Source organism: Mytilus edulis, chromosome 12 (genome assembly GCF_963676685.1).
Source record: "Mytilus edulis chromosome 12, xbMytEdul2.2, whole genome shotgun sequence".
In the NCBI taxonomy this organism is placed as follows: Eukaryota; Metazoa; Mollusca; class Bivalvia; order Mytilida; family Mytilidae; genus Mytilus; species Mytilus edulis.
Genome location: NC_092355.1, coordinates 58,316,464 through 58,329,554, shown reverse-complemented (window position 1 = coordinate 58,329,554; position 13,091 = coordinate 58,316,464). Strand labels below are relative to the sequence as shown.

Here is a 13,091-nt window from a genome sequence, read left to right as displayed (position 1 = left end):
TTTTATATGGTTAAAAAATACATCAACGTTTTTTGACAAAAAGAAAACAATATTCCCAAAACTGAACTGTTGAGTTGTAATCGTTACTTTTTGTTGTACTTTTTCAGTGTTAACCATAGCAAAGACAAATTTGGTGATAAAAAATTGATTAGGTGGACTTTACTATAAAAACACACACACGTCACAATGTAATTTTTGGAAAACGATCAGATAGTCACAGGACATAAAGTCATAATCTGATAGGACAATCAGTCACAAATAATTTGTTGACAATGGTTAGAATATATTGAAAGATATTGAAATATTTTCTTTTTATTACATATTTTATGTTATTTTTTTAAGTGAATTAGTCGGCGAACTAGAGTACAAGTTGAGACTAAAAACTAGGACAAGGTTACATTTTAAGACTGCCTCTGGTCACCCATAAGATGCACTTATAAAATAAATATTGAACCTTAAAGTGACAAATCAATGTGGAAGTTTTTCATTCCATATTGTAGAATAATGATTGTTGTTTGCTTAACGTCAAGTGGCAAATATTTAATGATAAGAAATGAACAAAATTGATCAATGATTAAGGCCTTTCGGAATATGGTCTGCAAACTCTCGACAGCAACTAAGAAATGAGTAACACAAATTTGAGCTTACAGCAAATATTGACAAATTATTCTTTACTCGTTGTCCACTCACCAAAAAGCTTTGGCCAATTTACCTTATATTGTTTTCGCTCGCATGCTCAAATTTCGAAAATTGATTATTTAACACATTATTAATATCAAGGCAAATGGTACATTTCAAATGACTAACATTTGAAGCTGTAAAAAATATTGTACATACTAGGTACATTTATCAAATCGGAAATTGTTTTAAATGTCATATGTAAAGGGTCTCATCACGGATTTATATATACTGAAATGGTCCTCACATAGACTTGCATATTTAAGATATTAACATTATTTATTAAAAGATTTCTTTAGAAAAAAATCAGGAGGGAAGTATCGCAAATCTTAAGTTTTGATATATTATTATGAATATGAATATGAGGAAAAACTTTTTTTGATCAAAATGGAAACAATTTTTGGTCCAAAAAACAATGAAATACACCTTTTTTAGCCACACACACGCACAAGAAGAATGTAGAGTCTCGAAAAAAGACACACGGTCACATTTTAAAATTGCCTCAGTTCACTTATTTTCGTAAAGTATATTTGACTGGTAGTTGTTTTCTTTCTTATCAAATTATACCATGCTCGAGATCGGTTTGGGGGAACACGCTTGCATGTCAGGTCGCAAGGTGACAGGTCGGATTTTATCCTGTTGACAATGACTTCTTAGTCTTTGGTGTATATCAATCATGCTCGGTATGCTAGCGAAATGAACTAGCAAAATGTTCGACCATTTTAGGCATTCAGACATCTGGCAATCTTAACAAATGTAGATCTACCTTCGCTATATTTTCTTAAAATTTCACTCAACATGGAACTTTATTGAAAGGTTTAAGGGTTATTTTCAACAAAGTGTTCCTCATTAGTATGACCTGAGTAATTTTATTCAGTGCGTGGCGATCATTATTTACTGTGTTTCAGACAAGATGGTTGAAATATCGGTTCATGTATTGTTTTGCGATCATCGTGAGTAGGCCATTGGAATTCCCATCCGTCCGTCCACACTCCTTTGCAAGAATTGTAAACTGTATATTTATAACTCCTTGTCCTTTTATCACCCTCTTTGTGACCAACTTAGCGCACATACCGGTGTGACAATTAATTATGCCAGGACTTGATATACATGTAATATATATATAAGTTATGTTAGTACTAGGGATAACAGTCAGATATTTGCCTGTTTTTCTAATTAATGATGTTTTTCTGACCCAGCAACGGTTAAATGTTGTGTGATGCTTCTTTTATGCTGTGTTGTGTGTCTGTGTGCTTGTCATTTCTCGCTTTCAGCGCCGCTGACTAACAGATATGTGACAAGGGGAGCAGTTATTCAGACCAGAACAAAGCCTCTCCACATCCATTCATATGTAGAACCTCCCTGTTTTAACATATGGATACTGAACAATGAAAGGCCTCAGGCCAAACTACAGGGGGACGGGAAGATTGGTCTCGTGAGCATAGGAAGGCAGTCTGTCTAGGAGAAGGAAAACTCTGATTCCAAAACCCTTTTAGTGGTAACCCTTAATCCTTTCAACACAACCACTCTAGCTTTTAAACAAATAGTGGGGATTTACTGCCCAGATGGAAGATTGCTGTCAAGCGACAACGACAAAGGGCGTAGGAGTGCCCCACCGGCCAACGACCCGTATATGGGGACAGCTGCATTACAGATCCCTTAACAACACTACCTGGAACCTTAAGGTAGGATAAATCCCTGCTTACAGGTTACTTATTTCTAAGTAGCAACATCCCAGCAGCACCTGCATAAGGGGTGTGTATCTCCCAATTGATACGATATTCCAGTGCTTGTCTGACTGTCCGTTTGTATCTTTCGTCCCTCTTTTAAAGCGGATTACATATACACAAAACGAAAATTTATAAACTTCTTCTTCTTCTTCTTCTTTTTTACTTCTTCTTCTTCTTTGGGTTTTTCACAAGTACGTCATGAATGTCGAAAATCGTTAAAACATAAAACAGTTTCTTTTATGGAGTATTCACAAATTAAGATAAGGATAAGTTCCTATATCAAACTGTTTGCTTAAAAGTGGTATCTCTAAAATCTAAGAATGGAAGAGAAAGAAGACCTTTACATAGAAGGCGATTGGCCAAAACCGAAAGGACGCTACATAACTGAGACTTTTTAAGTCTTAATTCGCAACAAAGATAGGAACATGGAATGTGAGATTTATGTATATTACAGTGAAAGCGCAAACCTCGACAATGAAATGAAAGCATATGCAATAGGTAAACTAGGAATAGCAGAAGCAAGATGGAATTATGCAAGATAATCCATCCTATCATCAGGAGAAGTGACCATATGTACTCTGTACATATTGAAGAGAACACCAAACATTCTGAAGGAGTTGCCATCATGCTGTTAAGAGAAGCTCAGAAAACATTTATTAAATGGGCGCCAACATAAATTACGGCCAAAATCATAGCAAAGTTCAGGATCACATATAAAAGGATTTCATTAAACATCACTCAAAGGTTGAATGGCACAGAAGATGACATCAAGGAAGGGTTCTACCAGGAGGAAGCGACAACACCGTTATAAACAAGTGATGGGAAGACATGGACTAGGAGGAATAAATGAAAATGAAGATCTCTTTTCAAACCACAATCACAATCTGGTCATTGGTGGAACAGTCTTCCCACACAATAAATTGTCATTTAGCAACATAGGCATCTCCAGACATGAACACTAAAAATCTAATAGACCATGTCTTTATCTCCAAGAAGTTTGGTAGAAGTTTACAAGATGTTTGAGTTAAATGAAGAGCCGTCACTGCCACTGACCATCACCTAATCGTAACAAAATTCAAATTTAAGAATGTTCGCTCGTCATGTTTTGGATTTTTTTGTCAAATTTTCGGAATCCTTTGGTTTTATCCTTTTAAATGCCTTCAAACATTTATGCCCGTTGAGTATTCAAAAAATCACGTCATTCAACATTTCAGAATGCAACTGAAAATCAGTTACTATAGAAGATCACTGGCAAGAGATTAAAAATGCTTTCAAGACAGCTTGTGAAACATCAGTTGGTTTGAAAATATGCTACGTCAGACATGTATATCGCCAGACAATCTGGTGAAAGTTGAAGAAAGGAAAAATATTAGAAAAAAACTCTTGGACAACTGCAAAACAAGATCAGCAAAGTATTCAGTATCAAGAGAATACACTATAGCTAACAAGCATGTCAGGACCCGTGCAAGGAGATATAAGAGGGCCTTCGTAGACAAACTGACAGCAAAAGCAGAAGAAACACTCAGAGCAAACAACATAACAGCTCTGTATGACAATATACAACTGCCAGCCAGGAAATACCAGAAAGGAAGAAGACCGGTAAGAAAAGAAGAGAATACACTCAACAGACATAAAGAGCAAATGAAACGATGGGTTGACCATTTCGAGAATGTGCTAAATCAAGACCCAAATGTAAAAAAAATTTGGCATTCCATCCTTGGAAGAACCTTTGGCAGTGGACTGTAAAAAAACAATCAATAGGAGAAAAGAAAGCCAAGGAAAGAAGGACACATGGTAAACGTTAGAAGAAGGGGAATTTAATCATTAGAGGAATAATGCTACTATCAGCTCCAAGGAACGTTCTGAATAGAGTTATGTTAAAACGACTAGAAAATGCAAAAGATGAAAAGCTGCGTGACAAACAAGCTGAATTTAGACAAAACAGATCATGTGCAGACCAAATAGGTAACCTTACGCTTCATCCTCGAACAATCACAAAAGTTCAATTCTTCACTTTTTTCTCATGATTTTGACGACTTTTCAAAGCCTTTGCCAGGTTAGATAGAGATGTGTTGTGGCAGTTGGTGAGACACTTTGAAATTCATTCACAGATGCTATTCCTCCTGGTAGTTCACTGGATCATGAAGCAAGTCACATTCGGCAGATGAAACGGATCCAATTGACCATTATTACACAGCTGGATGATTTAGACTTTGCCGATGGCATTGCCTTGCTGTCCCACAACCACCAACAAATGCAGGACAAACTAGAGAAGTTTGAAAAGAGAGCAGAAGAAACAGGAATTTTCATCAATCCAATTAAAACCGAAAAGTCTAACACAAGATCCCTAGCAAGTCTGAAAGTTAACAACAAAGCTTTAGAAGTAGTGGATTTCTTCACATACATTTGAAGCGTAGTAGAATATATCGGTGGCCATATAAATATATAAAGATGAAAATTGGTAAAGCTAGAACTGCGTTTAATATGATGGAATCAATTTGGAAAGCAAAAACATCACTAACAGGACCAAAATACGCTTGTTCTACTCAAATGCATACTCTTATATGGAGCTGAGACTTGGAAAAAAACTAAATATTTCTATGAATATTTGGAATCAGTGTTTGACAACTCTGCACCAGAGTTGTAAAGACTTAGAATTAAACAATGACTTACATGATGATGTAATATATACATAGATCATCATGACTACAAACATGACAAGTGGAAAACAAGAAAAAAATACTATTTTTTTCCCAGATTTCTTAAATGAATATTTCTATCATGCGACAAATGACTTTACCCCAAAAATTAAGGCTGAGATCTGAAATCGAATGTATTAATGAATCCAATTTATAAAGCATTGTTAAAATTGAGGAAAATTTCGGAAGAATAATCGAAAATCTGCTTTACAGTTTACAACATTTGACGTATTTTCTAGTAAACAATAATATGAACGGGGCTAACACTGGATAAATCATACATTGAAACTCGATCTTATCACAAATATTACCAATACGTATTTAAATGACCTTTATTTTAAATGTTTATCAGTTGAATTGACATTTGATAGTCTATGAGATTTCATCAGAAAATCATTGTACTTTTATCATGTTTATGCGGAAGATAATCTGACAAAACAAGCATCTGATGTTTCATTATCCGCACTTATCATGCTTTTTCCAAGTGATTCATACAAAAACAAACCATTATCTCATACCTTAAATTCTGGTTCGATTTTTTAAATTTATCAAACCTATTAGTATGACTGAAATTTCCATATCATACAAGATATTAAGCTACATATAACAACAATTTGTGTATGTAGTTTGTCCCACCTTTTTACGATTGAGTTATTGACAAAACGACTTGAAATTATGAAGGGATGACTTATACTACAATACATATATGAATTTCAATATAAGCTGTCGTTCTTCCTACATAAGATGCACTGTTTTCTCTGCTCTCAAAATCTTTCTGTTTGAACCCGTCGACCTGGAACTTATCAATTATTGGTAATATTAATTATTTGGAAAACAAAAGGACCTGGAATGGAGTATTTTTTAATCAACACCATTGTCTTATTTATTATAAATAAAGTTGAATTCTTTGATTCGCTGTTTTACGTCATGTCGGCTAACAAATTGAAAGCTGTACCTATACGCTTTAATTTAAGTCCAGATTTTTAGGATTTGTATTGTCATCTTAGAAAGTCATACTGATTAAAATACTACAATAGGGAACAATGTAACAATGATTGAATGCAGTAGTGTCAACCCTGTGGTTATGAGCCGTGTATATAGCAAAATCTTAAATACACAGTATGGTGGTGCGCCAGTCAGATGCGGAACGTACAGATAGGGTAATAGGTAACAGGTGAATATACTACTGGTATCGGTATCAGATTCGACCCGGAACTTATTAATCATTGGCAATATCAATTATGTGGACAACAAAAGGGTCTGGAGTGGTGTAAGTTTTAATCAACAACATTGTCCTATATAAGCTATATATAAAGTTGAATTCTTCGATTGGTCGTTTTTACCCCATGACGGCTGATACATTGGACCTCGTTATTTTAGTATTTTTAGATACTAAACCCACTAAATACTGATTTGTGTCTGAATTGATTATGCAATGTTCAATGTTGAAGAGGTCATATATTATTGGTGGACATTTGAGATGAACGAACTTTTCGTGGAAATGAATGCATCCGTGATTGATTGTTTTGTACAAAGTCCAAAAGTTTTAATATATTGTTACGTACTACAAACTGTGTATCATTAATTGAAGAATACTTAAAGCCCACCAGTAAGTTTTTTTTTTGTTTAAATCAATTTAGAAAAGTTATGAGATAACCATCACTTCTAACTTGCAAAATATATTTGTAATTAATGTTATCGTCAAGGGTTAGACGTTAGTTTGTGTTTAAACATCTAGCTCTTTGCCTATCAAATATAACTCGTCTGAAAGAGATAATCACAATTGGACGACATTTTGTATCTGCGTAAGATATCTCTCTACTGTCATTTACACAAAGTTCGACTTCTGTTTTCTGTCAAAAAAAGCCCTTGACTCTGCTGACTTGTCATTTTCTAACGAAGCAGCTCAGGATTGTTTTTCAGGGAATATTAAAGTACTCTTCCCCTCTAAAAAAAACAACATTGCATGGGCTTTATCTGTGATAGATATTGATGCCGCTCTAGATTAGGTTTACCAATATTCACCCTTTCCTTCAATAAAATATTTTGAACGTTTGGAAATCTCATACACAATCAGGAGGTTTAAATTTACTTAAATATATACTATTGTTTTCATTTATTTCTCTTTCGTTCAATGTTTTGAAAATCACCATTCCTATGGTTATTTCCAATCTATATGATACCCATCTGTTAAGCTTCGTTAAATAATCAGGTCTTATCTAAATAGTTCATCATATTATAAATCATTTGAACTATATTAAGCAATTCATGAATGTATGAGCTTTATACTGATCACATCTTGACTTTTTAAAACACGATACTTATCAGAATTTCCTGAACTAAAACCTATTAGAATAATGGAATTATCCAATTTTAAGGGTTGGATGTCTTAGATAAATTACATGCTTTTGATGGTCGTTTTTGATTCGGTTGATAGTTTTGAACTTTCCATTCTATAAACTTCACGTCCTCACAATCTTTTTAAACAAAATTGATTTGAATAATTGGTCCAGTCCAACAGCAAACGCCTCAATCTGACAGATAAAGGTAAATATATCGATACAAAAAGTACCCGTATGTAAAATGTTTACACCCACAAACAGTGCCACCTTTTTTTCTACGGCATCCTTGAGAACGATGTTCCGTTCTGTAGTAAAAAAAACATTAAATTAACTTAAACATAGAAAAGTAAATGTATAAAACTAATTAAAAGATATATTTGCACAGGCCTGGTTATGCATGATACGCTGGCAATGTGAGCAACATCCTGTAATCCAAGATTGAAAATTATTTGTTTCCTTCGTCAAAATGGCGAATTCTAATGTTTACATTTTTCCACCAATTTAAGAGCTGACGCAATTGCGTATCCAATCGTCAGTTTTCATATTATGTATTGTGAAGGGTAGCTTATCCAATGAGATTCACTGTTATAAAATGGCTATACGTAACCATCCATCGTTACAAAATAGCCATGTGTTTTGTGGGGATACCTCAGGAATGATGTGTTTTCAAATTTACGGTAAAAAATCAATGTTATCTTCATTATATTTCAATGCATACACAATAGTAAGGTGACCAGACCTAATTTTTTTTAAAGATTTAATCGTCAAACATACTATGTGGCTATATTATATATCATTGGATTCGGCAAAATAAGTATTTTTGGTATCGATGTCGTCAAAAAGAAAAGTGGTAACAGTTTTGCATAAATCAAAATCAAAGTCAAAGATCAACATACTGTTTCAAAATTGAAATATATAAGCAGCATTTTGAATTAAATTTCAGATAAGACATGTCTTTCAAATCAATTAACAATGCATTATCTCGAAAATGTAAAAAATAAAAGGAACTTATTACTTAGTTATCGATAAATTCTGAAAAGTGGCGTTTTTCAAACACTTGTTTTTTATACAAGATCCGTTAAAATTACAGTACTTACTTTGCCGGGTGACATTTAACCTCGGCAATAAATGATAAATGTTGTTTTTAATTGAAGCTAATACCCCAAACGTTTAATTTGCCAAAGGTCTTGCCTTCTTCTGGTTCATCTGTCAAGGAATTTTACATAATTCTGATCCTTCAAAGGAGCAAAGCTCTGTACATGTAAGGTTTTGTTTTGAACAAACACATGAATTATTATTTTTTTTAATTTTCCCTTACATGATCACACAAGATCCTTCAAGAATTCTGCTGACATATGCCTTTCAAAATACACGGGGTGTAATAATTTTTTTAATTTTCGCCAACCGTACTTCTTAAGGTGACGGAATAGGGGTTTAGCAATGTGTGATGCGGTCCAAATTGCCGCTTCCCAGGGAGGTAACCTGACCTAACCTACATCTTTATTGGTGGCTTGCTTGACGTGCATTTAATTTATATCATGATGGATTGATTTAAAGACATAGTTCATCTGTTTTATTTTACTAGAGTTTAACTTATTACTACTTTTATCAATCTGAAACATTGTTAATCGAACTCGTATAGTTTGAAAATTGTACGGCTGTCTACTTTCGGGTTTTGTTTTGTTTATGCACTGCTATGGATATGTATAATATTTAGAATCAGTAACGGTGAGCAAACCCGGAAATATTCCGATCAGTAGTTGTAAACATAAGGGCTGTCATTCACACGTTTAGCAATAGGGTTTATGAATATATAAATACTCATAGAAATAAGATATCTTGTATCGTCCAACGTACGTAAATGGTATGGTCCAAAACCTTGGTATATAAGCTAATGCGCTATCAGACCAAGAGTCGCTTGATGGATAATCCAGACGCCGTAAAGAAGGAAAAAGATTATTATTTCACTTTATAAAAGTTAAGGTGGTACCTAACACTACAGGGAGATAACTCAGCAGAACGTTTTAATGACGCAGTGTCTATAAGGGTATATTAAGCTTCTCAATGATCAAAATAATTGTTTGTCAAACTGCTATATAACCAGTGTAATTTTTCTGATAAAACGGTTGGTTCAAATTTATTGAATTTTTTATATTTTTGTCAAAGGGTCAAAGTAAATACTTTGTCAAAATTTTAAGAAAATTAAACGAGCCAAATAAATTTTAGTTAAAGATTTAGGTACCACCTTAATTAGATTTCTGAATAAGAATCTATCTGAGTACCTGAATAAGGTTGCAAGAAGATATAAGTGGAATATACGCACCGGGTAATAGGTGCATAGGCGACTGTAAGGGGGCACGGTAGTATTTTTTGGCCCATAAGGGATAATGATAGCCTTTTTGGGATTTCACAACTTTCTAGCACTGCAAAAAATTATACATACACAGTTAACTGAAGTACTTTCATTATACTAATTAGAAATAAATTTGAATATGTATCATGACCGTTTACTTTTTTACTATTTTTAAAAACCTAAGGCCACTAGTGCTTTTAGGTCTTTTATCATGCAGTGAATACAAAATTTAAAAAAAAATCTCAAAAACTCATTTTCACCTGTATGTAAAATTAATTCATATTTTCTACACCTGATTCATCACTCAGTTTAGGAAAGAATGTTCAGTTGATACTGTACTTTTTGTTCAATAACACTGTTCAGAAACATTGACCTAAGTAGGGCACACAAAAGAGCAACCTAAATTATGGAATGCAAATACTACCGTGCCACCTGTACGGTTATAGTGCACAGGTAAACAAGTGCACAAGTAAATCATAAAACAGGGTGTGCTGGTTAAGCAGTGCACAGGCGTGACAGACCGAAAGTGCACAGAATAGTGGTGCACAAGAATAGCAGCGCATAGGAAGTATACAGTAAAGTAATAGTGCACAGGTTAGCACTGGTTGCTGCTGGACAGATAAGGTCTGTGCAAAGACAGCAACACGTCCCACCCATTGGTAGTGTGTGCTATAGACCAACATAAGAAGTTTAAAAGATAGACAGCTAAGACACGGTGCATCTTCCAATATCCAGGGTAAACTCTGGTACGATACACAGAAGTCACTACACCGAGTACGTGACAAAACATCTATTAAACTAAATTTCTTGCACAAACAAGGGCTTCATCTTTGTCAGTACTCTCGAAGCTAACATAATCTTGCGTGTCCATCAAAGTCTTTCCTACTCCAAATAGAGACGAAGTTTTGTGGCGCATCCGGTAAGATTATGTACAGCTGGCAGAAGTTTGCAAATTGTTGGGGAATAGCAAGCACATAGTTGGTGAATGGGTAGGTTCACCATATGTACCCACAACTCGCTTGTATGTGTCATCTGTTTGTAGTACTACACACAGAATAATCACACCAGTATCAGAGGTCCGTATGGTTGTTCTGCTGCTCTTTCCCATTTCTATAAATTTCATGTCAAAGTATAAGACATTAGCAATCATGCGAGTTTTGGTCCTTGTCGAGTGCTAAACAAGTTACGACAGTCATTAACATTATTGTCTGAAATACCTTTGTAAATTTTGGGATTTACAAACGTTAAGGCTAAGTAAAGCTCACTAAAAGATGGAATCATAGGGGATGTGTAAGCTTTGAAGAAAAACTAATGGAGAGCCTGCTGGTAACAGAAAGAAACTTCTATCAGTCAGGAATCCTTCTCCCTTCAGTACTCTGATACACTTTGATGAAAGCTGTAGTCTTTTCATGGCGTTCCTTTTCAGCAGACGACTTTATTGTTTTGTTCATGTGGTAGAGGTCAAAAACGTCTACTACTGTGTGTTCTAGAGAAAAGCATTAGGTCATATTTTTATAATAGTCAGCTGCAAGGTCACCGAATGATTTACTTTTCTTATCATAAATACATTAAACCAATGCCATACCTTCTCTAAAACTGATTTTAGTTGTGAGTGATGGGCCAAAGGAAGGAAGGGAAAGTGCACAAGTGACTTCACTTCGAATTGCTTCACCAAATCAGGAATTCAACAAACGACCCATATTCCATATAACAAATTGCTGTCAAATTCCATCATTACGCCTTTCAACTGAACTGAAGAAGCAGTGTTTACTCTTAACAGTTAAGAATGTGACTGATTCAGTACTTCTTCTCTGGCAAACACGATATACTTTTCAAAGTTGAGACACATGTTTTGCCTTTTAGAACTACAAGGAACTAATTGTATAGGACTTTCTAATTCAAATATTTTCCATATAACTGCAGGTCCAAATACTTGAAATATATAAAAAGAAAAAAATTATCATATAAACATAGGAAATAGAAATCTTTAAAAAATAACTAAAAGAACACAATAACCAACACGAAATGGGAACATGAACAAACAAAATAGATCGAATTGAACAAATTTTAGAAATGAAAAATCGTTGTGATACGAAATATCATTTATAGATTAAAATAATACAATCAGTCCGGTTCAACATTTTTGTACACGTCGAATTTCCGGGGGGAAAACCTGTATCTTCGATTTTGAAGTGTATATTTTGTTTCAATGCACAAGTCGAAATAATGATTCTGAGATAAATGATTTTGATATCGTTGTTTAATAAAGGTTTGAAATATCATATAAATGACATTTTGCGTAAAAATAAATGATGAAAATGAATTGAAACGTACTCTATTAAATGCTAAATTTTCGTAGTGTTTAATGTTTAAAAAAACTCTTCAATAATGGATTAATTTGGCTAAACTTTGTTTAAAATGGTTAAAATAAGGTGTAACAACGATGTATATTATATCAGAAAGCATATCACCAATATTCTTTTAGAATGTAGACCAAAAAACTTTTGAAAGTCATTTTATCTTTAAAGAAAGGGAGCGTACTTCAAAGTCCATTTTACAAAAATTGCACCGTACGATTTTTTGACGACAAGTCAGAACGTGATGTGTAACCTTTCAACTACCAATACTGTGATGTATAGCCGTATAGGACGAATGACGATTAAATAGACAATAACTGTCTAGTGTCTTTAAAAGAGGGACGAAAGATACCAAAGGGACAGTCAAACTCATAAATCTAAAACAAACTGACAACGCCATGGCTAAAAATGAAAAAGACAAACAGAAAAACAATAGTACACATGACACAACATAGAAAACTAAAGAATAAACAACACGAACCCCACCAAAAACTAGGGGTGATCTCAGGTGCTCCGGAAGGGTAAGCAGATCCTGCTCCACATGCGGCACCCGTCGTGTTGTTTATGTGCTAACAAATCCGGTAAATAGTCTAATTCGGTAGGTCACATTCAGGAAAGGGAAGGGGATTGTAGTTACGACGTAAGGAACATATCCGATATCATTTGTGATACGGTTATTCCATAACGGTCAACCAACTCGTGATGGCGTCCGTAAAATTTACGACGGGATGATTTCAACTTCATCATTTGGAACTCTTGGTTTAATAGCTTACTTGTGAGCTAGGAAACAAGGTGTATGCGAGCTTTAAGCAAGCTATTACATCTGTTCGAGCCGAGTACAAATACAGCTGATATTTAAAGACACTAAACAGTTATTGTCTTTATCCTGCAATTAATTATCTATATTATTTGTGTTTTGAAAGACACAAATA

The 13,091-nt window shown here is 34.3% G+C and overlaps 2 protein-coding genes across 2 annotated transcripts in view; one reads left to right on the top strand and one right to left on the bottom strand.

Moving 5' to 3' along the window:
- LOC139499581 (endoribonuclease LACTB2-like) overlaps positions 1-13,091 on the bottom strand; it is a 273,549-nt gene that overhangs the window by 34,020 nt on the left and 226,438 nt on the right. The gene's annotated exons all lie outside the window — the stretch shown is intronic.
- On the top strand, positions 4,244-4,818 carry LOC139497731 (uncharacterized). Its single transcript, XM_071285966.1, has 2 exons — positions 4,244-4,373; positions 4,520-4,818. The coding sequence occupies exons 1-2, from the start codon at positions 4,244-4,246 to the stop codon at positions 4,816-4,818; spliced, it is 429 nt and encodes a 142-aa protein (XP_071142067.1).

Bases quoted from the DNA above. Each gene is read 5' to 3' on its own strand.
- LOC139497731 (XM_071285966.1), top strand. From the start codon at position 4,244: ATGCTACTATCAGCTCCAAGGAACGTTCTGAATAGAGTTATGTTAAAA. The intron at 4,374-4,519 runs GTAACCTTACGC...ATTCATTCACAG, and splicing joins ATCATGTGCAGACCAAATAG to ATGCTATTCCTCCTGGTAGT.